The sequence below is a fragment of the Myxocyprinus asiaticus genome, chromosome 4, assembly GCF_019703515.2.
Source record: "Myxocyprinus asiaticus isolate MX2 ecotype Aquarium Trade chromosome 4, UBuf_Myxa_2, whole genome shotgun sequence".
Classification (NCBI taxonomy): Eukaryota; Metazoa; Chordata; class Actinopteri; order Cypriniformes; family Catostomidae; genus Myxocyprinus; species Myxocyprinus asiaticus.
The window spans coordinates 60,760,001-60,785,736 of record NC_059347.1 but is presented as its reverse complement, the minus strand read 5'-3'; the positions used below and the strand labels follow the sequence as shown (position 1 = coordinate 60,785,736).

At 40.2% G+C, this 25,736-nt stretch overlaps 1 protein-coding gene across 1 annotated transcript in view; it reads left to right on the top strand.

Moving 5' to 3' along the window:
* LOC127440033 (argininosuccinate synthase) overlaps window positions 1-25,736 on the top strand; it is a 54,443-nt gene that overhangs the window by 5,428 nt on the left and 23,279 nt on the right. The window contains exons 3-10 of the mRNA XM_051696410.1: window positions 5,780-5,848; window positions 6,011-6,199; window positions 8,514-8,570; window positions 8,667-8,741; window positions 9,395-9,465; window positions 9,625-9,655; window positions 17,255-17,345; window positions 25,575-25,659. Of these exons, the coding sequence (XP_051552370.1) occupies window positions 5,780-5,848; window positions 6,011-6,199; window positions 8,514-8,570; window positions 8,667-8,741; window positions 9,395-9,465; window positions 9,625-9,655; window positions 17,255-17,345; window positions 25,575-25,659 (668 nt within the window). The remainder of the gene's footprint in view (window positions 1-5,779; window positions 5,849-6,010; window positions 6,200-8,513; window positions 8,571-8,666; window positions 8,742-9,394; window positions 9,466-9,624; window positions 9,656-17,254; window positions 17,346-25,574; window positions 25,660-25,736) is intronic.

The following is a 25,736-nucleotide window of genomic DNA, read 5'->3' as shown; positions in this document are numbered from 1 at the left end:
GAGAGCGGAGGAACAGCCGCCAACCATGAGGGGAGGAGGGGCTCTTAGCCGACTGCCTGGAGTGGTCAGGGCTGCTGCCAGGGGCGGAAGAGACCCCTACCAGCCTCTAAAACATGGTGGGGTCAAGAGGACCGCCGACCGCGAGCAGGGAGGGGCTTGTGGCCAACTGCCTGGAGCGGGAGAACCACCGCCAGGGGTGGGGGAGACCCCTTCCATCCATCGAAAACGTGGCAGGGCGTTCTGTAAGCCAGGGGCCGGAGGACTGGCTCCAATCTGCCCGGGGAAGCACGGCTCCGTTCCCCTGTCAGCACTCATGGCCATGGAGGCTGCTCCCTCGCCACTGTCAGTGTCCACAGCCACGGTGGCCGTTCCCTAGGTGCTGGCAGCGCTCCCGAACATGGCGGCTGTTGATGAGCCTGTCCAATTCCCTGTGGTTATCAAGTCTGTTCAGTTCCCTGAGGCCGTTGATGAGCCTATCCTGTTTCCTGTGTTCGTCGACGAGTCCGTTTAGTTTCCTGAGGCCGTCAACGAGCCAGTCCAATTTCCTGTGGCCATTGATAAGCCTGTCCAGTTCCCTGTGGTCATCAAGTCTGTCCAGTTCCCTTTGGCTACCGTCCAGTCTGTCCAGTCCCAAGTGGCTGCCGCCCAGTCTGCTGCCCTTCCAGTCCTTGCCACCCTCCTCTCCTCCCTCATTCCCTACCTAAAACCTCCTCCCCTGCCTCCGGACATCTGGACGGATCCACATCCCTGGCTGCCAGACCCTGTCCCTTTTCTGAGGCCCCTTCCAAGGCCACCAGACTCAGTCTCCTCCCTGAAGCCTCCTCCCAGGTCGCTGGACCCTGCTCCCTTCCTTAAACCTCCTCCCAGTCCCTCCAACTTGGACTGCCCTGCTGGTTCCTCCCTTGCTTTTCCTCCCTTCCCTCCCTTGCTTTTCCTCCCTTCCCTTTTTTTCTTTCTGTTCTGTGTTAGTGACTGTTCTGTTTATCTTGTCTGGTGTTTGATGTTCCTCTTTTGGGACACCAGGAGGCATCCTTTTGAGAGGGGATAGTGTCAGGTTCCTGTCACTCTGTCAGTCTGGGTTTTTGTAGTGATAGGATCCTGACACTCTTGTTCTGTGTTGAGTGCATGGCTCAGGGGTTCTCTCTTGACCATGTGCTCTACCTATCCTTGTTTTTTATATTTTTTTATCCCCTTTTCTCCCAATTTGGAATTCCAATTCTCAGCACACCCTGGATTCGAACTCACGACTCCAGGGGTGGTAGTCAGCGTCAATACTCGCTGAGCTATCCAGGCCCCCTCCTGTCCTTGTTTTTGTCTGTGTGAGAGCGCATGGCTTTGGGTTGTGGTTTCCCTGCCATGCGCTCTTCGGCCGGTTTTGTGTTTCATGTTTGGAGCATGGTGTCTGTATTCTGACTTTTCTGTATGGTTCGGTTTTGGTTCTTGTGTCGGGATCCGGACACTCATGCTCCATGTCTTGTCTTTCTTCCCTCCCTCCCTGGTTGGTCTCTCTTGTGTTGGTGTGTGTGTTGTGGATGCCAGAAGGTGTCCATCAGGGGAGGGGTACTGTCACAGTCGGGCATGACTGCCTCCCCTGACTGTCTGTCTGTCTCATCTGTGTGCCATGTCTATGTGTGTCTGTGTTTTCCCTCATGTGTTTCAGGTGCCACTGATTGGTGTTTCTGTGGGAACGCTAAGCACTCAGCTCATCTATGATCTGCGTTTCCATATGAATGCTGATTGCCTAGCTCATCAGTGGAACGACGGTGCCTGTCCTTAAACCAGTCCTCCAACAGATTAATTAGGAGAACTACGTGAGAGGCGAGCCGCGAGTCTGCGTCAGCCACCCCACCCCAAATAATTCCTCCCCACCCTTTTCCTCTTGTACTTGCTACCTCACCACATATAGCAACTGTTCCCTATTCCTACTTTCTCACTTCAGCACACCCCACTTTTCATCCTTCCTTCTTAACCATAGCCAGAGCTCAGTTTTTCTGCTTCTTCTGCCATTTCCTTTAGAGACTTCTTCAACGCTGATCCAAAGATACCAATGTTTTTTCAACATTGATTTTCCAATAAACCCTTGACACCTGACATCCATGATGCCGTACCTGTACCGTCCTTGTGCCAATTTGGTCTTGCACCCAGCCAACATGTGCTGCAGATTTGCTCTTGGGACTTCGCAGAGGGGACAACTCTCCTCTTTATACCATCATACCATAGAGACAAATTTCCAGGGCTTGAAGAGTGTCATAGGTGGATCTTATTTGAAAATTTAGCCTGGCCTGGGGTATCTTCCACAGGTCAGCCCATCCTAAAACTCTATTAGATGCACCTTCCCATACTTTCCAGTGCATTTGCTGCTGCTGGCTGGCCCTTTTTAAAACCGTCTCTGCCTTCCAGGAGTGCCCTGTTCAGACCTGGGCTTAACAAGCCCTCGCGGACTGGCTGTTCATTCCAGTAGTTCTAAGAACAGCCTGGTTTTCTCTGCTTGTAACCCAGGGTGATGGACTTTATTGGCAGTTGTAAGATATTTCTTCCAAACAATGCTATGTCTGAAAGACAATGTGGCAAGCTTGGGTGGAGCTACATCAAATCCCACTACTGGCCCCGCTGGCTGAGGGACATATCCGGGTGAGCCTAGCGGGCTATCTTTATGGGGATCCCCTAGTTGTTCTTTCATGTGATGATCTAGACCAGCTTTCCACTCTTCTTCTCTTAGAGAAGATTTCTGGCCAATTTAAAAGTATCCTTGATGAATTCTTTCATGCTTCTTCCTCCTCCTCCACTGTCAAATTCTCTCTGCACTCCTCAAAACCGACAACCTAGCCCTTATGCAGTCCCACAATACCTTCAAGTCCTCCTTCTCATGCTCATCCGCTCTTTCAGCAGCTGAAGTATTTCCTTTTCTCTCCTACCCATCACCCTGGGACCATGCTTCTTCAGTGATGCTTCTCCAAATATACCTACACATTCTTCATATACAATGTCACTAAACATATTAAACTTGGCCTCCACCCTTCTGCTGAGTGCATTCTCCAAGGTGGAGCACAAGTCTTGGTCTAGTTTGCACCAGGCTTCATTATCGTAAGATCTAGGCTAGTTAATTTGTTTCCTTTTCCCTGGCTCCTTTTCATTATCTTGCCTTTGCTCTCTTGTCTGTGGGTTAACAGTTGTATCCTCCTGCTGTTCACCTCGCAGGCGTAACTTGTCCTGCTGGCATAACTGGTCATCTTGGTGACCCTCCACAACAGTGGATTCAGTAGCGCTGTGGTGCTCAACTGGGCTCTGTATCCTTCTTGTCTGACCTGCTACTGCAGTGCAAGGTTGTGCTATATATAAAACTATAGCAAATATCGATAGCAGCGGTGTGCACCCTTTTCCCAGCTATCATCTGTCCTGCCAAATCAACTGGGATAATAATCCCTGGATCTGGTAATACGTGCTGCTCGACCTATTTCTCTCTTTGTCTGCAACCGAGTTAAGCGAAACTGTTACTTGCAGTAACCGCCCAGCTACTGGACACTTTCACTCATGGGTTAAATTAATCACGACTGACTATGAATAGTGAATTTCTACAATAGCATTGGTAACTAAAAACGATTGCGTTTGAATGTTGCAGCATCCATGCCCCTAGGTGTCAGTGTAAGTTCAAGACAACATAAATACAAAAATAACTTGGTGCTCCTTTAAGAAAGACTATAATATCTGCAAAGTGAAGCTCAGTGATGCAAGTGTTTGTGTCTGTAATAACCCATTTAGTTTAAAACCTCTCAAACACGGAGTTGAGAGGGGGTGCAAATCACAAAAAAGAAAGTCGTTTTAAAGCTTAGACTCTTATCATTACAATGAATATACCTGTAGTTGATCTGACCAATTCTAAAAAACTACTTTAGAATTTGCTGATAAATTAGAACTGTTCCATTTTTATTTATTTTCTGTATGTATTTATTTGGATTTTCTCCCCAATTTGGCATGCCCAATTCCCAATGCGCTCTCAGTCCTCGTGGTGGCGTAGTGACTTACCTCAATCCAGGTGACGGAGGACGAATCTCAGTTGCCTCCACGTCTGAGACTGTTAATCCGCACATCTTATCACGAGGTTACTGTGGAGACCTAGCATGTATGGAGGCTTCATGCTATCCTCTGCGGCATCCACGCACAACTCACCACGCGCCCCACCGAGAGCGAGAACCACACATTATAGCGACCACGAGGAGGTTAACCCAACGTGACTCTACCCACCCTAGCAACCAGGCCAATTGGTTGCTTAGCCTGACTGGAGTTACTCAGCACGCCCTGGATTCAAACTTGCGACTCCAGGTTTGGTAGTCAGTGTCTTTACTTGCTGAGCTACCCAGGCCCCCAGAACTGTTCCATTCAAAGTTCCATTAACTTGCAAATTTGCAATTGCAAAAATTATATTTAAAACCAGTAAAAAGCTCAAAAAGATCACACAGCCATGTGTCATATACAAGGTCTTGATAAGCAGAATACAACGAGCAAATTTGTTTCACTCAGAAACCAAACTACAGTGAGTATTCATGTGTGAAATCCACATGTATGATAAACAGATAAACTCAATTTTGGTCACATTTTGGTTTATTACTTCATGAAAAATAAACATGATATAGAAAATTCCAGCAGATGATTCTGAATCAAACAAGCCTAAACTCAGCATAATATGATGAGTAGATGCTGAAATATTCCTCAAAGAGTGTCATGACAGCTATGATGGCTATTGTTAATGGATTCTCTTTAGCGACAGTTTCTCTGGGAGCGATTCGCTGAAACACAATCCTTTGCATCATAGATGTGTTAGATCATCATCATGGGATGTCAAAAGAGTGTTAGAATCCATATTTGAAAACGGGCTATCCCACATGGGTGAGCAGAGCCAGAGCGCACATACACAGACAGACTGCGCACAAGAGGGCGCTCAACGCATATTTTCTGGAGTGAAGAACTAAGGCGTCCATATGAGTTGATCTTTATTTTTGGGTTATTTATTTATATAAGTTTAAGTATTTTTATATGTAGAGATGTTTGCATTCATGGTTTTAAGTTATTCCATTTTAATGTTAAATAAAACACCTGAATACTTGCTTGGAGAGATTTTTGGACACTTAGAGTAATGAAAGGCCACTAGCGTGATTTTTGATTCATTTGTAGTATCAACACATGCACTCACACACACACACAATTTCTAACTACTCTTATCCTAAGATATATTATGGAAAAACAGAAAAACAACAAAAAATTATACTTTTGGCTACTAATATTTGGTAAGGGTTAAAGCAGTGTCTAGTGAAAATCTTTTCTTCTGTTGAAGAATTTTTCCAAACCTATTTTGTGTTCATATTTCAAAGGGTTTCCTATAAAATAAATCCATGCAATTAATCCAACTAATCAACAACAAAATATATTTAAAGTGATTTCTCCTCTCTTTTAAAAGCTGATAAGTCTTTATTTTGCAATACTAACGATATATGATTATATGGTTATTTGCATTGTAGTTTTTTGACTGTAGCATTAATTTTCTCTGCTGTCTGTGACCCTATCAGAACACACCACTGATGAAGATTACAGACACACTGAATGGCTGTTAAAAAGTTTATGTCAGAAACTGTTTGTATGATCAAGGTCCACTGAAGTAAACAAGAAGTTATGAGATAAATAAAGTGAAAATATAGAATACAATTAGAACATGCATAAATGAGAACTTCTAAAACGTTATCTCAGTATGATTATGTACACAAGTCACCTCATTATTATGTTGTAGGCAAACATTGGACAGGACGAGGACTTTGATGCTGCCCGGAAGAAAGCAGAGAAACTTGGAGCAAAGAAGGTAATGAAAAGCCAAATCATTCTCACTCACAGCTGAATTGCAGTAAGTGCGTTAAAACATTATAATTCATTCATGTTAGTTTTCATAATGCATTAATGATTATACTGTTGTGAAATGTTTATTACTCTGTTATGAAATAAACTATGTTTGTTTGTCGATCAGGTGTTTATTGAAGACCTGCGTTGTGAATTTGTGGAGGAGTTTATCTGGCCGTCAGTGCAGGCTAATGCCATATATGAAGACCGTTATCTGCTGGGCACGTCTATCGCCCGACCGTGTATCGCCCGCCGGCAGGTCCAGATCGCCCAACAGGAAGGAGCTCAGTTTGTTTCACACGGGGCCACAGGAAAGGTGCAACATTATATATTATTCACTAAATGAAACTACTATTCTTGTTGAAAAACAGTATGCCCCATAGACTAAATAGTACAGTATATCATTTTTTTTCTAATTTATTTAGTATGTTTTAATGAAGATTTATACATCAAATACTAATTTAATATTATATAAGTAAATTAAAGAAGTACAATGACTCATTTGACAAATCATGTGATCTCCACATGCAGATTGGGCTTGAATATGGGGGGGGGACTACCCCCCCTGTCAACATGATATCCGCCAAAAGTGAGGAGCACCCTTGCATAGAATTAAACAGCTTTTTCTAGAACACTGAAAAGATTGATAACATAATTTTAGACACAGTTTCTGTAGTGGTAGAACATTAGTTAAACATTTTACCTTTAATATTTCAAGCAAAACAGTGTCAGACTGTGCTGGTCTTTTACCACTAGAGGGAGACAAATGTCTGAGTTTAGAATTAGGTGATTTTAGTGAGATTTGATTTAGGAATATTTTGCCTGTAGCATCGAATGAAAGGGAAGCACTGATATTAAAATATTTGGCCAATATTTTAATCAAAAACTATAGACTGATGCTGCTGTTTTAAGACGTACATACCTTATTTTGTCATCAGATCACTGTTTTGCTTAGGAATTATGCCTTACAAAAATGTAGAAAGAGGTACAAAAGCTATTTTGTTGTTCTAAAAATACATTTTTAATTTTGAGAGAGCCATAATGAAAGATAAAAATGACGACTGAAGTGGGGAAAATATTTATTTTGCACTTCTAAAACTTTTTTTGCACATCTGTTTTTGCATTTCTAAACAGTAGAGCTCACATTTTACACAAGTTCATATCATGCATATTAGACATGCTTAACTTTTTCAGATTTCGATTATTTTAGTAGGGTTTTCTTTATATTACACACAGAATAAATTATTTAAAACTTTATACAACACATACTGTATAATTACGTTATTAATGATAAATGAACCATCTGTGTTTCATATAGCTGTTTTTATGCTTATGACCGATATGCCGATGGTTTTAATTTGGTCAATAACTGATTGATCAATATCAGTGGCCGATACATCGATACATCTCTATCATATAACACCTGACTTTACACAAGTTAAAAGTGTGTCTGTTTCAGAAGTTTATAAAAAAATAAATTTAAAAACTGAGAGTTATGTTTAAATCGAATCTAATGTGTTAAATACATTTTATATTATGAAGCTGTTGTATGAAAGACAAGTGTTTTAAATAAAAAATATTTTAAATTTTGCTACATTGAAAAGTATTTTTCATTTTGATAAATTAAAAAGTATTTTTTATTTTGCTACATTAAAAAGTATTTTTTATTTTGATACATTAAAAAGTATTTTTCATTTTGATAAATTAAAAAGTATTTTTTATTTTGCTACATTAAAAAGTATTTTTTATTTTGCTACATTAAAAAGTATTTTTTATTTTGATACATTAAAAAGTATTTTTCATTTTGATAAATTAAAAAGTATTTTTTATTTTGCTACATTAAAAAGTATTTTTCATTTTGATAAATTAAAAAGTATTTTTTATTTTGCTACATTAAAAAGTATTTTTTATTTTGCTACATTAAAAAGTATTTTTTATTTTGCTACATTAAAAAGTATTTTTTATTTTGATAAATTAAAAAGTATTTTTCATTTTGATACATTAAAAAGTATTTTTCATTTTAATAAATTAAAAAGAATTTTTTATTTTGATGCATTAAAAAGTATTTTTCATTTTAATAAATTAAAAAGAATTTTTTATTTTGATGCATTAAAAAGTATTTTTCATTTTGCTACATTAAAAAGTATTTTTCATTTTAATAAATTAAAAATAATTTTTTATTTTGCTACATTAAAAAGTATTTTTTATTTTGCTACATTAAAAAGTATTTTTTATTTTGATAAATTAAAAAGTATTTTTCATTTTGATACATTAAAAAGTATTTTTCATTTTAATAAATTAAAAAGAATTTTTTATTTTGATGCATTAAAAAGTATTTTTCATTTTAATAAATTAAAAATAATTTTTTATTTTGATGCATTAAAAAGTATTTTTCATTTTAATAAATTAAAAATAATTTTTTATTTTGATGCATTAAAAAGTATTTTTCATTTTAATAAATTAAAAAGAATTTTTTATTTTGATGCATTAAAAAGGATTTTTCATTTTAATAAATTTAAAAAAAAATTCATTTTGTACATTTAAAAGTATTTTTAATTTTGCTAAATTGAAAATTATGTTTCATTTTGTTACAGTTACATTTTTTTTTTGTTTTTGTTTTTTATTATCAGGGCAATGACCAAATTCGGTTTGAGCTGACGTGTTATGCTCTCTACCCTCAAGTGAAGGTGAGATACAGTATGTTGATCATAATTCATTGATTAACATCCTCGGAGGCTATCAGTTATCTATAAGTTTCTGATCCACCTCCATTAAATCATCAGATCATCGCTCCATGGAGGATTCCGGAATTTTACAACCGCTTCCGTGGCAGAAAAGACCTGATGGAGTACGCAGAGGTATTATCAAACACACGAGAGAGAGAGAGAGAGTTACGAAAATGAAGCTGAAATGGATTCAGACCAGCATTAATTGTTCTCACATCTCACATTTCCAAACCTTAATGAGTGTTACTCCCTCAAATCCAACAAAATATACAGTACGCACGCAATATAAACTGACACACCACTAGGTGGCGATTGTTACCACTTTATCAGAGGAAGCGACTGAACTTCAATGATTAAATTGTGCGATAATTCGGATTGACTAATACTATTCCAAGTGTCACTTCAGACTGAAAATCATTCCCAAACATTCCGACTTATTAGATTTATTATTAGATTGTTACTTAAAGGGATAGTTCACCCAAAAATGAAAATTCTCTCATCATTTACTCACCCTCATGCCATCCTAGATGTGAACGACTTTCTTTCTTCAGCAGAACACAAATGAAGATTTTTAGAAGAATATTTCAGCTCTAAAATACATGTTACATTTTTGTTGTATTTTGAAATATATTTTGCAAATATGTACAGATATACCATACATGAACATACATTGTTTGTGTTCTATACAGCCATTTATCAGATTTCTGTATTGGATTCTGCTCATTATCAGTTAAAATGATTTTCAATGGGAGCCATATGTCTGTGTTTTGATTTACTACACTTAGAAACATGGTATTCCTGTACCGGTCACTCCGAAAGCGCCATGGAGTATGGATGCCAATCTCATGCACATCAGGTGAAGCCCATCACACTGCAATAAATAAAACATTTACACTTATGAAATTTAACAGTAATTTTAATAATGTTTCGCATCTGTTTTCTGCATGATATTTCTTGACTGTTGTTTTTGCTCAAAAGACAAAAAAAGAGTAAAAATGTGTCTTTTCAAATATAGCTATGAGTCTGGAATTCTGGAGAATCCCAAGGTAAGAGATCCTGCTCACATGTGGAAATACAGAGAATATATTAGCTCATCTTTATTGATAATAACATAAACAACTAGTATTAATAAACAACTCAATTTTTTAATTTTCCAGAGAAAATATCAGTCACTGCCATGATGCCAGATGCTTGTTTGCCTTAGTACACCACTAACACTAATGAATTTAAACTCTAACAAAATGCACAGGTCATCCAGGTGACCTCTGTGACCCAGGTCATCACCCTCGGCCCTTAAAACACATTGCGTTCTTTTCGGCTCTCTGTTTATTGTGTCTCTGGTTTTATGGAAGCGCCGAGGACACACAAACACTGACCTGTCATCAGAGTGCACCGCGCTAATTGCTGATTTCATGGGAGCGGGTACAAGCGTCACACACTGTAGAGGAATTAGGTTCATCTAAACAAATACAATAGCAATATGTTTCAAATGATGGTTATAATGCAACAGTGTTGCGTTTTCACAGCTACATTACTTATTATTATGTATGATGTTATTATGGTAAATATACTTCACTGGATTGCTTTTGTACATTTTATTTGAAGTACAAAACGTTTAGCCATGATCATAACTCTTCTCATCTCGTCTCACCTGGCCTCGTCTCATTTTGTCTCTTCACTGTTCTTCTCTTCTGTTCACTTCACATCACGTCTCTTCTCATCTTACCTGGCCTCTTTTCTTCTTCTCATCGTTTCTGGTCTCTTCTTGTGTCTTCTCGTCTGGTCTCATCTGGTCTCATCTTATCTCTTAGTGTCTTGTTTTGTCTCGTCTCTTCTCATCTCGTCTCCTTGTCTCTTATCATCTTTTCTACACTTATATTGTTTCATCTCTACTATTGTCTCATCTTGTCTCGTCTCATCTCATCTCTCCTCTCTCTTCTCATTTCATCTTGACTTGTCTCTTCTCTTCTCACCTTATCTTATTATCTCAGTCTTGTCCCTCCTCTCGCTCATGTAAAGTTTTTGAGATATCTCCTCGTCTCGTCTCACTTGGCCTCTTCTGATCTCATCTCGTCTGGTCTCTTCACTTTTCTTTTCACTTCACATCTCTTCTGGTCTCGTCTCATCTGGTCTGGTCTTTTCTCTTCTCGTCTTGTCTCTTCACTTCATGTCTCTTCTCATCTTGTCTTATTTTGTCTAGTCTCCTCTCTTCTGTTCTTTTCTCATCTCATCTCTTCTCGTCTCCTGGTCTCTTATCATCTTTTCTTTACTCATCTAGTCTCGTCTTGTCTCATATCTACTATTGTCTTGTCTTGTCCCATCTCATCTCTCCTCCCTTCCTGGAATTCCCAATAAGTCCTTGTGGTGGCATAGTGACTCGCCTCAATCCGGGTCTCAGTTTGAGTTTGCATCTGAGACCGTCAATCCGCGCATCTTATCACATGGCTTGTTGAGCACGTTACCGCGGAGACGTAGCGCATGTGGAGGCATCACGCTATTCTCCGCGGCATCCATGCACAACTCGCCACGTGCCCCACTGAGAGCAAGAACCACATTATAGTGACCACGAGGAGGTTACCCCATGTGACTCTACCCTCCCTAGCAACCGGGACAATTTGATTACTTAGGAGACCTGGCTGGAATCACTCAGCATGCCCTGGGTTTGAACTCACGACTCCAGGGGTGGTAGTCAGCATCAAATAATGCTGAGCTACCCAGGCCGCCGTCTTTTTTCTTTTCTTAACTCTTCTATTTTCCTCTGGTCTCTTCACTCTTCCTCTGTTCTGTTCACTTTACATCACGTCTCTTCTCATCTCACCTGGCCTCTTTTCTTCTCGTCTCTTATGGTTTCTTCTTATCTCGTCTGTTTTGGTCTGGTCTGGTCTTTTCTCTTCTCATCTTGTCTCTTCTCGTCTCCTTCTCACCTCTTCTCCTCATCTTGTCTCTTATCTTCTTTTCTTTACTCATCTAGTCTCGTCTTGTCCCGTCTTATCTCTCCTCTCTTCTGGTCTCACCTCAGCATGTCTCACCTCTTGTCGTCTTCTTTTTTTCTTCTCTCTCCTACTCTCTTCCTGTCTCCTCATATCCTCTCATTGTGTCTTGTCTCTCCTCTCGCTCATGCAAAGTCATTGGGATATCTCCTTGTCTCCCGTGGCTTCTTGTCGTGTCTCGTCTGGTCTTTTCACTCCCCTTTTCTTCTGTACACTTCACATCAGATCTTGTCTTGTCTTTTCTCATCTTGTCTCTTCTTTTCTTTTCTCATCTCATCTCCTTCTCGTCTCTTATCTTTTTTCTTTACTAATCTTGTCTCATCTCTACTTTTGTCTCATCTTGTCCCATCTCTTCTCTCCTGGTCTGACCTCATCTTGTCTCTCCTCATGTCTTCTATGCTTATTTTCTCATGTTTTTTCACCTATTGTCTATTATATTTTCTCATCATCTCTTCTCCTCTCTTCTCATATCCTCTCATTCCATCTCATCTCTTCTGTCTGATTCTTCACTCTCTTCTCATTTTAGCTTGACTTGTCTCTTCTCGTCTAATCTCATTGTGTCTTGTCTCTCCTCTCACTCATGCAAAGTCATCTCCACCTATTCTCGTCTCATCTCTTCTGGTCTCTTCTTACCTGGCCTCTTCTGGTCTAGTCTCATCTGGTCTCTTCTTGTCTCACCTTCTATTTCTTGTGTTGTTTCACCTCTGTCTTTTTCTTTTATTTTCTCATCTTCTCCTCTCTTCTCATGTCCTCTCATTCCTTCTAGTCCCTTCTGTCTTCTCCTCTCACTCATGTAAAATCATTGAGATATCTCATCTCTCATAGTCTTGCGTCATCCTATCCTCAGTTCTAATGTTCAGAGTTTCATTGAGCTCTGAACATTTGTTGAGAGAAAATGAGATTTCACTGTTGATGAGCAGCTGAGACAGAGATACTGTATGTGTAATCGTATATCATGGAAGGACCGATGCCTATATGACTTGGGTTGAATAATTATTTGACTACCTGTGCATCTGCTTTCCCTGTTAAAGTAAATGTATACTGTGTTTATATATTAAATCAGTTCTGTTTTTATTCAACAGTTAGTTGCTGAATTACTATAAACATCTCAAAATTCTTAAGACCATTCCATCCTGTTGAGTTGAAATGCAAATCATCCTCTCTTATCATCCCTCTCTATTCTCTTTCCAATTTACCAACAACTCCAGCTCTGAGACACGGTGATTTAAGCATCACTTCCAATCCAGTGGTCAGATCTCTTCACTCAGTCATTCTTTCCCTCTCTCTGACACTCTCGTCCCCCTCTCCTTCTCTTTCAACTCTGAGCTTTGATTGAAAGCAAATGAGGCATCTAACGCGTGGAAAGAGAGAAATTTACTTGCTCTAAGTTCATGCGGCGGCCGTCTTTCAGGATGGGCGCTCAGCCGCCTCACACGACAACAATATACAGCGAAGTGAATAAAGCAGCATAGTGAGCCACAGACTGGCGACATGATGGTTCTGTTCACGGCCCATTTACCACCAAAGCTGTCTCTCTCTCTCTGTGGATTACTTCTACCTTTGCCTGTCTTTCAGGGTGACAGGGTAAGGCCAGATACACCAGCTGGGGGTTAGAATTGAAATTCATTGATCCCATCACATTATATCAACCCTGTTCCTCCTGTCGAGCCTCTGAGAACTGAAGTGTGTTGAGCTGCACCTGATTCTCAATCTTTAGTGAAGTTTTTTTTGCCATTGTCGTTAACACTCATGAGTTTGCACAAAAGCTGTTAATTGATGAGGAATTTAGCAATCAGGAATTTACCCTCAAACTCTTGCATTTGTTTTAAGACAATCAAATCATTAAACAATGTTACTTTTAACAGTACTAAAACGCAGCAATTTGACAGATACAAGGTCAGCTATTCAACCCTGTTACCAAAGTATTGTACGAAAAATGCTCAGACAAACAAAACTTATTTTAATGAACAAAAACATAATATTTAGTCCCATATTTTAAATGTATTCAAGCTGACATTAAGTTCAACCAGTCAGCCCTGTTACCTGTGAACAACCAATCAACCCTGTTGCCTGTGAACAACTAATCAGCCCTGTTGCCTGTGAACAACTAATCAGCCCTGTTGCCTGTGAACAACCAATCAGCCCTGTTGCCTGTGAACAACCAATCAGTCCTGTTGCCTGTGAACAACCAATCAGTCCTGTTGCCTGTGAACAACCAATCAACCCTGTTGCCTGTGAACAACCAATCAACCCTGTTGCCTGTGAACAACTAATCAGCCCTGTTGCCTGTGAACAACCAATCAGCCCTGTTGCCTGTGAACAACCAATCAACCCTGTTGCCTGTGAACAACTAATCAGCCCTGTTGCCTGTGAACAACTAATCAGCCCTGTTGCCTGTGAACAACCAATCAGCCCTGTTGCCTGTGAACAACCAATCAGTCCTGTTGCCTGTGAACAACCAATCAGTCCTGTTGCCTGTGAACAACCAATCAACCCTGTTGCCTGTGAACAACCAATCAGCCCTGTTGCCTGTGAACAACCAATCAACCCTGTTGCCTGTGAACAACCAATCAGCCCTGTTGCCTGTGAACAACCAATCAACCCTGTTGCCTGTGAACAACCAATCAGCCCTGTTGCCTGTGAACAACCAATCAGCCCTGTTGCCTGTGAACAACCAATCAGCCCTGTTGCCTGTGAACAACCAATCAACCCTGTTACCTGTGAACAACCAATCAGCCCTGTTACCTGTGAACAACCAATCAACCCTGTTACCTGTGAACAACCATTCAACTCTGTTACCTCTGAACAACCAATAAACCCTGTTTCCTGTGAACAACCAATCAACCCTGTTACCTGTGAACAACCAATCAACCCTGTTACCTGTGAACAACCAATCAACCATGTTGCCTGTGAACAACCAATCAATCCTGTTACCTGTGAAAATTATCGTTAGAAAAATGGTCAAACAAATCAAATATTTTGCTAAGGCCCACATTTTGCAGTCAGCCCTGTTACCGCTAAGGAACAAAAGGAAGTGACACTATTTGGACCCATTCAACATAATGGTGGGAAAACAAGTAAATCTTCACAATTTCTAAATTTTTACACAAATTCTAGCATTGACTGCGTTCGTCAAGCTCAACCCTGTTGACCTGTGACAGTTATTGTAAGAAAAACACTACAAGAATCAAATCAACAATCCTATCATGCTTTTAAATAATGTTTATTTGTGATATTATTAAAATGCACCAATTTGAAGGTACACGCTCAACTTTTCAACCCTGTGAACAAATTTAGTTTAGGAAAAATGATATCACAAACATTTTATACTTATTCTTATTACCAAAAACATTATATTTAGTTGTGTCCCACAATTTGAACTCAACCCTGTTAACGCAAGATCTTCCACCTAGAACATGGAACATAAACACTTTTGAACCCTCATGAAGAAGTAAAGTAAATAATCTAATTCCATCATCATTTCCTGATTTTTATGCAAATTGTAGACTGCGTTCGTCAAGCTCAACCATTCAACCCTGTTGATCTGGGAATGTTATCGTAAGAAAAATGGTCAAACGAGTCAAACTTATGTGTTGACAAGTTTATCAATTCCTACAAACCAGCATTTTGTCCCAAACTATCACCTGTTGTGTGAGGTTTTTAAGATTTTTAACTAGATATATACAGTATACAGGTATATACAAACTATGTAACTCAACCAGTGTCATGACAGGCCGTATTAATAGTACGAGATGGTGGAATCGTACAAGTTGGCTAAATTTTACCCCTAAACCCAAGCTAAATCTAACTGTAAAGTCTAACCCAAATCAGTACTACGGAAGCGTACTACAGGTTATAGAAATACATCAGTCATGGGAATAAATGCACCTTTTAAACAAGCCAAGTCGTATGATATCTTACAATTTTACCATCTCGTTCAAATTATTACGAGACTGTGTTGATATAACTATCAAAACATTTTTTTAAATGATTTTAATAACAAAAACGTGTAATATTTAGCTATTTAAACACTTATATTTAGCTATTTTGCAAACCAACAAAGCAACCCTATCAATGCATAATTTGCCCCCAACATGTTTATATACAAACCACATGACAATATATCCTGTATAAACCTGGGCATTTATGTGTGGAACAATCAAATCGAAATGCACTGGCTTTTGTGTATATGATAAAATACTTGAAACGCAGAGACTCCCCAAACAGTGTTTTAGTCATCATGCTCCCACTGTCTCATGTGTTAAAATTCGAACCACTAATTTTACCCTTCCAGACAGTTCCTCAAATGGCTTTTAAGGCCATTTCACCACTCTTATAGTTTTATCTCTGGACAGATACTACTGAAGCAGAAAATAAAGAAAGCCATGTAGCGCAGTCAGAGAGAGTTGTTTAGTTAAAGCGACGATAAAGACTGCCGCACATTTAGACTCGTGGTGACAGAGATTAGTTATCGTTTGATGATGTTTGTCTGGTAAAGGTTTCCATTTAAATGCACCCAGTGGTTATTTTGCATAGTTCCCCTGCAATTTGCCTCAGCTCGGGACACATCGACTGTCACCTTGCTGTAATCTCTGGTAATTGGTAGGGGTACCACCATCTGACAGACACGTCCCCCCTTACACACACACAGTGGGCAGGCTGGAGGGACATCACTACTGTCTTCACCCAGTGGAAGCGCATAAATATCTGGGACTTGATGGATTTTCAAACCATGTGGCCTTTTGTTTTTAATATTTTCTTCACATATTTTGTTCTGCAAAAAATGTCAAAACCATTTCCATGCCTTTAGGCACAACATCTAATCAGATGATCAGAATATGGCAATTCAACAGCACTTTAGCTTAGTGCTTCTCAACTGGTTTCTCTTCAGGACACAGATTTGACATCAAGTGGCGACCCAAGGTGGCACCAAAATAGTTTATCATACAGAAGTAAGCCAAAGTGTCCTGAAAACATTTCAATTTATTAATTCAGTGGTTTCTAAAGCTCTCAGCACACTATATACATTGTGGTCGACACAAACAAGTGAATCTGTATTTAATGTATTCTGGGTGGTATTTTCTTTTACCTTGTGTAGTTTTGATGGTTTTTGAGGATGAGTTCACATCACACAACCTGTCCATGTTGACATCTGTCTGATTTGACAAGCTTTTACCAAGTGACGGATGAATTTGAGTCAAAATAATGTAGAGTTTAATTAGACGCATGGCATTTGGCATCAACAAGAAAAGATATGTGGATTTATTTATAATTTTTTTATGTTATCTCAGTCAACGTGTGATATGTAGTCATGATTGCTCTTCATGTATATTAGCGTGCCGGTTCAGTGTGTTACAAGGCCACATGGTTTGAAAACTATTCATATTAAGGCACAGTTTATATTTGTCAACAAAACAAATTTTAAAAGTTTTTAAGTATAAGCATTTAGATCAAAAGCTTTCTAAATTCAGTCAAGTGCATCCAAGCTTTGTTGGCAGCAATATCTAGTAGACCAAATACATAATTTCTCCTTCCTTGTGTCATATGTTAAATCAAGTCTTTTGTCACAAAAGCAAAATAAAGATGGATGCAATGCTGATCGAACTGTGTGATGACATTATATTGAAACTTTTTGATTTTTCGGATGTTTTTCAGAATCATGCGCCTTCAGATCTTTACCAGATGACCAAGAACCCTGAAGATTCACCTAATGAACCAGACGTGCTGGAGATCGAGTTCATTAAAGGTGTGTGTGTGTGTGTGTGTGTGTGTGTGTGTGTTTGTGTGTGTGTCAGTCATTGCATATGACATTTTCAAGGAATAGGGTTCAAATTGGTGTCCCATTACGTTCTTAAAGAAATAAAGGCACAGATCTCAAGCTCTTTAGTATGAGAGCTATGAGACATGATGGATAAACCATGATCTAACATTAAATTAACATAATATGAAAACTAGTTTGTTTAAAACCCTTTTAACTCTGCGGACCCATCGACAGGGCTAGAAGTGTGTGATAAGTTTACGCTTAAATTGTAAAAGTACATACACTGATCAGCCACAACATTAAAACCACCTGTCTAATATTGTGTAGGTCCCCCTCGTGCCGCCAAAACAGCTCCAACCCGCATCTCAGAACAGCATTCAGAGATTAATTTTCTTCTCGCCACAATTGTACAGAGTGGTTATCTGAGTTACCGTAGACTTCAAACCAGTCTGACCATACTCTGTTGACCTCTTTCATCAACAAGTGTTTCCGTCCACAGATCTGCCGCTCACTGGATGTTTTTTGTTTTTGGCACCATTCGGAGTAAATTCTAGAGACTGTTGTGTGTGAAAATCCCAGAAATACTCAAACCAGCCCGCCTGGCACCAACAATCATGCCACTGCCCATATCACTGAGATCACACTTTTCCCCATTCTGATGGTTGATGTGAACATTAACTGAAGCTCCTGACCCGTATCTGCATGATTTTATGCACTGCACTGCTGCCACACGATTGGCTGATTAGATAATCACATGGATGATTGTTGGTGCCAGACGTGTTGCACGGGTCATAATGGAAGCCTGGTTTCGTTTTCTGGTCTCTAGTGTTTTCACTCGCATTGGCGTATGTTAGCATATTCTTCATCACCATGTGCACTTGTGTCTGTTTTAGTCTTGTGTGTTGTGTGAGTGCACATGGCTGTGTTCGGTCCTTCATCACCGTGTGCACTTGTGTCTGTTTTAGTCTTGTGTGTTGTGTGAGTGCACATGGCTGTGTTCGGTCCTTCATCACCGTGTGCACTTGTGTCTGTTTTAGTCTTGTGTGTTGTGTGAGTGCACATGGCTGTGTTCGGTCCTTCATCACCGTGTGCACTTGTGTCTGTTTTAGACTTGTGTGTTGTGTGAGTGCACATGGCTGTGTTCGGTCCTTCATCACCGTCTGTACTTGTGTCTGTTTTAGTCTTGTGTGTTGTGTGAGTGCACATGGCTGTGTTCGGTCCTTCATCACCGTCTGCACTTGTGTCTGTTTTAGTCTTGTGTGTTGTGTGAGTGCGCATGGCTGTGTTCGGTCCTTCATCACCGTCTGCACTTGTGTCTGTTTTAGTCTTGTGTGTTGTGTGAGTGCGCATGACTGTGTTCTGTCCTTCATCACCGTGTGCACTTGTGTCTGTTTTAGACTTGTGTGTTGTGTGAGTGCACATGGCTGTGTTCGGTCCTTCATCACCGTGTGCACTTGTGTCTGTTTTAGTCTTGTGTGTTGTGTTAGTGCACATGGCTGTGTTCGGTCCTTCATCACCATCTGCACTTGTGTCTGTTTTAGTCTTGTGTGTTGTGTGAGTGCACATGGCTGTGTTCGGTCCTTCATCACCGTCTGCACTTGTGTCTGTTTTAGTCTTGTGTGTTGTGTGAGTGCACATGGCTGTGTTCGGTCCTTCATCACCGTCTGCACTTGTGTCTGTTTTAGTCTTGTTTGTTGTGTGAGTGCACATGGCTATGTTCGGTCCTTCATCACCGTGTGCACTTGTGTCTGTTTTAGTCTTGTGTGTTGTGTGAGTGCACATGGCTGTGTTCGGTCCTTCATCACCGTGTGCACTTGTGTCTGTTTTAGTCTTGTTTGTTGTGTGAGTGCACATGGCTGTGTTCTGTCCTTCATCACCATGTGCACTTGTGTCTGTTTTAGACTTGTGTGTTGTGTGAGTGCACATGGCTGTGTTCGGTCCTTCATCACCGTGTGCACTTGTGTCTGTTTTAGTCTTGTGTGTTGTGTGAGTGCACATGGCTGTGTTCGGTCCTTCATCACCGTGTGCACTTGTGTCTGTTTTAGACTTGTGTGTTGTGTGAGTGCACATGGCTGTGTTCGGTCCTTCATCACCGTCTGCACTTGTGTCTGTTTTAGTCTTGTTTGTTGTGTGAGTGCACATGGCTGTGTTCGGTCCTTCATCACCGTGTGCACTTGTGTCTGTTTTAGTCTTGTGTGTTGTGTGAGTGCACATGGCTGTGTTCGGTCCTTCATCACCGTCTGCACTTGTGTCTGTTTTAGTCTTGTGTGTTGTGTGAGTGCGCATGACTGTGTTCTGTCCTTCATCACCGTCTGCACTTGTGTCTGTTTTAGACTTGTGTGTTGTGTGAGTGCACATGGCTGTGTTCGGTCCTTCATCACCGTGTGCACTTGTGTCTGTTTTAGTCTTGTGTGTTGTGTGAGTGCACATGGCTGTGTTCGGTCCTTCATCACCGTCTGCACTTGTGTCTGTTTTAGTCTTGTGTGTTGTGTGAGTGCACATGGCTGTGTTCGGTCCTTCATCACCGTGTGCACTTGTGTCTGTTTTAGTCTTGTGTGTTGTGTTAGTGCACATGGCTGTGTTCGGTCCTTCATCACCGTCTGCACTTGTGTCTGTTTTAGTCTTGTGTGTTGTGTGAGTGCACATGGCTGTGTTCGGTCCTTCATCACCGTCTGCACTTGTGTCTGTTTTAGTCTTGTGTGTTGTGTGAGTGCACATGGCTGTGTTCGGTCCTTCATCACCATGTGCACTTGTGTCTGTTTTAGTCTTGTGTGTTGTGTTAGTGCACATGGCTGTGTTCGGTCCTTCATTACCGTGTGCACTTGTGTCTGTTTTAGTCTTGTGTGTTGTGTTAGTGCACATGGCTGTGTTCGGTCCTTCATCACCGTGTGCACTTGTGTCTGTTTTAGTCTTGTGTGTTGTGTTAGTGCACATGGCTGTGTTCAGTCCTTCATCACCGTCTGCACTTGTGTCTGTTTTAGTCTTGTGTGTTGTGTGAGTGCACATGGCTGTGTTCGGTCCTTCATCACCGTGTGCACTTGTGTCTGTTTTAGTCTTGTGTGTTGTGTTAGTGCACATGGCTGTGTTCGGTCCTTCATCACCGTCTGCACTTGTGTCTGTTTTAGTCTTGTGTGTTGTGTGAGTGCACATGGCTGTGTTCGGTCCTTCATCACCGTCTGCACTTGTGTCTGTTTTAGTCTTGTGTGTTGTGTGAGTGCACATGGCTGTGTTCGGTCCTTCATCAACGTCTGCACTTGTGTCTGTTTTAGTCTTGTGTGTTGTGTGAGTGCACATGCCTGTGTTCGGTCCTTCATCACTGTGTGCACTTGTGTCCGTTTTAGTCTTGTCTGTTAGCACATGGCTTTGTGTTTGTCTGCCATGTGCTTCCCTGACTCCGCCTCCTCATTACCCTCATCACACTCCCTCTTTAGTCCTTGTTATGTTAATTGTCTTCACCTGTTCCTCATGTGCCTTACCTGTATATATTGTGCTCCTTTTCCTCTTGTATTGTCAGATTGTTTTGTTCTCATGTTCAGTCGGTGTTTTGTTGCTCCACCTCCAGTCCGGTTTGTAATTTGTTTTTCAGTTTTAAGTTCTTTGTTGTTTTCTCCCTTGAGAGTGTTTTGCCTTTGGGTCCTCATTCCTGATGCAATTCGTAACAACTGTAATCTCGATTTTTGCTTTTTTTTTTTTTTTTTTTTTTTTTTTTAAAGAAAAGGAGGGATGAATCGAAATACATTTTTGTGGTAATCAACATTATGCCACAAATGCTGTCGATTGAGCTTAACTTGTATTGAACCCGGAATATTCCTTTAAATGAAAAGTCGGAAATGATCAAATGAAATGTATGAAATGATGTCGTCATTTAGAAACAGGCTGCTGAGGGCAGTAAATGCAATTTTAGAAAGAATTAAATGCATTACTTACAAATATTTCTTCCTCAAAAGGACTAAAATGACTTGTTAAATAACCAGAATCAATAAGAAGAATGGGAATCAGAACCTGATACCGGAATCGTTCAATTCCTTACAATTCCCATCCCTAGTAGTATATACTGTAAGTACTATTCCAGTCTAGTTCTTGACCATTGCTTAAGTCGGTCAGTTTATGTAGTATGCATATATAAAATATGTCCTGTGCTTTGAATGATTTCTAAGCATTTAAACAATACGTCACTGTCACTGAAAGATTCCCAAGACATCTTTCCCATATTTTTGAAATTAGAATCTCAATAGTTGTGTGTGGGACTCCGGCTGAACAAGTAATGTGATTTTATCACACAGCGATGTCATTGTGTTCTATGATCCTGTTTGATTGGCCATCAGTATTCATAGTTATTTGAGCACGTCCATTTAGTGTTCATGAGAAAAGCTGGTTCACTGATTCTCACAATAGAAACCCCCCTGCCGTCGCCCCACTCCTGTAAAGACCTGGTTTATCTTTTTTATTCTCTTCCGTCTTTTCTTCATTTCACTTTCTCAGCACTCTCTCATTGATAAAAAAAAGAAACCTTTTTCCTTTTGTCATTTTAACCCCCCGTTTCTTTGCCATGTCTTCTCTTGCGCCCTCAAAAGGGAACAGGGCAGAAAAGGGGAAAGAGTGCAAAAATGTAAAGCATTAATTTTTCCTACAACTGTGTCTTCTATGCTATTGTTGCTTTTCTAAGGCGAGGAGCGAATAGAAAGAGCGCGGTGAATGCCGTCCACCCGGATCGACTGAGAGAGAGACGGAGAAGTGGCCGGGAGACTCGCAGTTCACGCAGTGTTTAATTTATTTGAACTTTTAATCTAATTATTAACTATTTGAAAGGATCAGGCTCTTTGTTAGCGGGGCCGGCCCCTGCTCTTTTGGGTGCCCTGTGGCCCCGGGACTTTAGATATGGGAATGGAGCGTTTGACAAAACCCCTTGTCTGAAAATAAATGTCAAAAGGAATAGTTAACCCAAAATGAAAGTTCTGTCATTATTTACTCACTCTCATGCCATTCCAATCCTGCAGTGTTGGGGATTAGTTAACTAAAAGTAGCGACGCTACTAACTAAACTACATGTTTCAGTAGCGTGACAGTCGCTCAGCTATTTTCACAATAGTGTCGCTTTTCCAGAACAAAACGCTCAGCTGAATCGTGCTCTCATTTATTGCACTGGGAAAACCGAATCATTTAAGTGAATCAGTTCTTTCGGACAGTTCATGTAAACAAACTTGTTCACATAAATGATTCACTGATTCACTTCAGCCTTAAAGGGACTTTGCCTTCTTTTCCAAAGCAAAATATTTAGTTAATTGCTGCTTTTTATCACTATATTTCTATTCAGTTATATAAAATATGGTGCTTTCTACTGTATATTAATTATGCATTTATGTTCAATTAAATGTTGCCATCCTAACTGTTATACCCTTACTAAACCATGTTTAATTATGTGGTTACTATGGTTTTACTATAGTAAATCCATGGTTATTTTTCATAAGTGATTGTCACCCTAATTAAATAACTATCAGGTGATATTTTTGATTGTGGAATTAAATAATATCACCTGATTTTACTATTTGTCAAAATATTTTCTTCTTTAAATAGCTTCAGTGTAGTTAAAGTGTAGCTAGCTGTTTTTTAAAGAGTAACTTAACTGTAGTTCACCTACTTTAAGTTATGAGTAGTTTGTAGCTGCAAAGCTAGATGTTAAGCAGAATGTTCATGATGACCTTTTCCGTACAATAACAGCTCATCATTGAAAAGGAAAAATACCCCTTAATAAGGGCAAAAAAATACCATGGAAGTATCATAAACATAGTCCATATGAATGATATGCTATATTCTGAGTCTTCTGAAATCGTACAATAACTCTGTGTGAGGAACAGACCCAAAGTTAAGCTGTTATTCACTGATAATCTTCCTCAATGGCAGTTTTGATGCCATTGATGTCAAACATGAGCATAATTTTTGATTTAAGAAAGCTTTTCAGTGCATAACGACTTGGATCTTTTCCTCACACAAAGTTATCGTTTAACTTCAGAAAGATTGGAATATTGAACTCAAGTTGCATGGACACTTTTGTGGTGCTTTTTTGTCCTTTTCAGAGCTTGATAGTCGTGGTCACTATGAACTGCCATTGCATGGACAAGAACTGCACGATGATTCTTCCAAATTTATATGCTGATGAATTGGCCCCATTCACTGCCATTGACTTACTATAACTGCAATTTCTGCTTTTATTTTTATCGAAATTATGCAACAATTGCTGTCAATTGAGTATTGAACCTGAAGCATTCCTTTAACAAGTCCTTTAACATGCCATTCCAAAAGGGCTTTACATTTACCACTGTGAAAGGGTGAGCGGGAACGAGGCTTTCGTGCAATGATTGGCAACTGCAAGTGTACTAAATGCTAATGAGACCCGTGCATGGAGAGAGAGACCCATCAGAATCTTTTCTTACTGCTTCGAAAGTCTCTCCATCCCTTTTCTTTTCTTCTGCTCCCCCTCCTTCCCAATCCATTCTCTCCCACCTCTGGCCTGTGAGCAGATCATTTCACACTATGAATAAGTCGACTACTGACAATGATTTATTTATGGGTGTTTACGTGGAGGGCAGAGCAAACGGGTGGAGGAAAAGTAGACCGATTTTATTAAAATGACTTTTTCCATTTTAGGTCTACAGTGACACCAGAACATATCGCATTACTTAAGTCACACTTAAAAATATGTGAATATCCTTGAATTAGATTTGCTCCATCAGATCAGTGCACAAAGACTTTTCAAGCAAAACATTTCACAAAGTTTGTTAGGGAAGAAATTATGAAGCAATGTTGGAAATGAGGTTAGGGTTAGGATTCCAACATAAAACAAAAACTAGTTAATTTAGAAAGCATAATTCTCGGGGCCAGGGTAGCTCAGCGAGTATTGACGCTGACTACCACCCCTGGAGTCGCGAGTTCGAATCCAGGGCGTGCTGAGTGACTCCAGCCAGGTCTCCTAAGCAACCAAATTGGCCCGGTTGCTAGGGAGGGTAGAGTCACATGGGGTAACCTCCTCGTGGTTGTGATTAGTGGTTCTCGCTCTCAATGGGGCGTGTGGTAAGTTGTGCGTGGATCGTGGAGAGCAGCATGAGCCTCAATATACTATGAGTCTCCGAGGTGTCATGCACAATGAGTCACGTGATAAGATGCACGGATTGACGGTCTCAGAAGCGGAGGCAACTGAGACTTGTCCTCCGCCACCCGGATTGAGGTGAGTAACCGCACCACCACGAGGACCTACTAAGTAGTGGGAATTGGGCATTCCAAATTGGGGAGAAAAGGGGATAAAAAGAATAAAAAGAAAGCATAATTCCCAATGACTGTTCTAGACTATTCCAAGGAGGCAGAAAAAATAACAAAGGAATCTAAACACTTTAGTTAGTTCCAGGCATCCAGGGAGCGTTCAGCCACCGAACAACATCGTCCACATTTTTAAAATGACATTCTGTTTCGGTCATTATTCACGTTAAAATCACTATGACTGAAGCGCCTCGCACTGTTGTTTTTAATGAGTTTGACAACTAGCCGTAAATGTTCAAGGGACAAAGACATCACATTTTTTCTCCCCAATTTGGAATGCCCAATTCCCAGTGCGCTCTTGGTCCTCGTGGTGGTGTAGTGACTCGCCTCAATCTGGGTGGCGGAGGACGAATCTCAGTTGCCTCCGCGTCTGAGACCGTCAATCCACGCATCTTATCACGTGGCTTGTTGAGTGCATAACCGCGGAGACATAGCGCATATGGAGGCTTCATGCTGTTCTCCGCGGCATCCACGCACAACTCACCACGCGCCCCACCGAGAGCGAGAACCACATTATAGCGATTGGCACCAAATTAAGATTGAAATAGGACACCCGTACTCATTCTGTGAGGATTATATTTTTTTGAATAGGGTTATGTTAAAGACATGTTGACTAGATCCCTCTGCTATGCATCAAATATGTGAAACCTATGCATTTATATAATAATTATTCTACATTTCATGTTTCGGATGATTAACTACAGTTTTTCTACTTTACTGGCTTTTATGAATTGATAAAACAGTTTTAACATTTTATCTGTAACTTTCTAATCGCACAAAGAGATGTTAGAGATGTGGAATCATGTGCAGTTTCACTTCCGTTAACATTGACATTTCGTCTGTGAGTTTAAAAGGATGTTTCAGAATTATTGCTGATGAAACGGATACATGTTCATATTTACAGGCGTGCCAGTGAAAGTGACTCACGTTAAAGAGGGAAAATCCAAAAACACACCACTGGAGATCTTCTCTTACCTCAATGAGATCGGGTGAGCAGAACATGAAAGTTCAAACTCTGTATTTAATGTCATTTAATATTCTCCTACAGTTAACGCTTGCATTTACA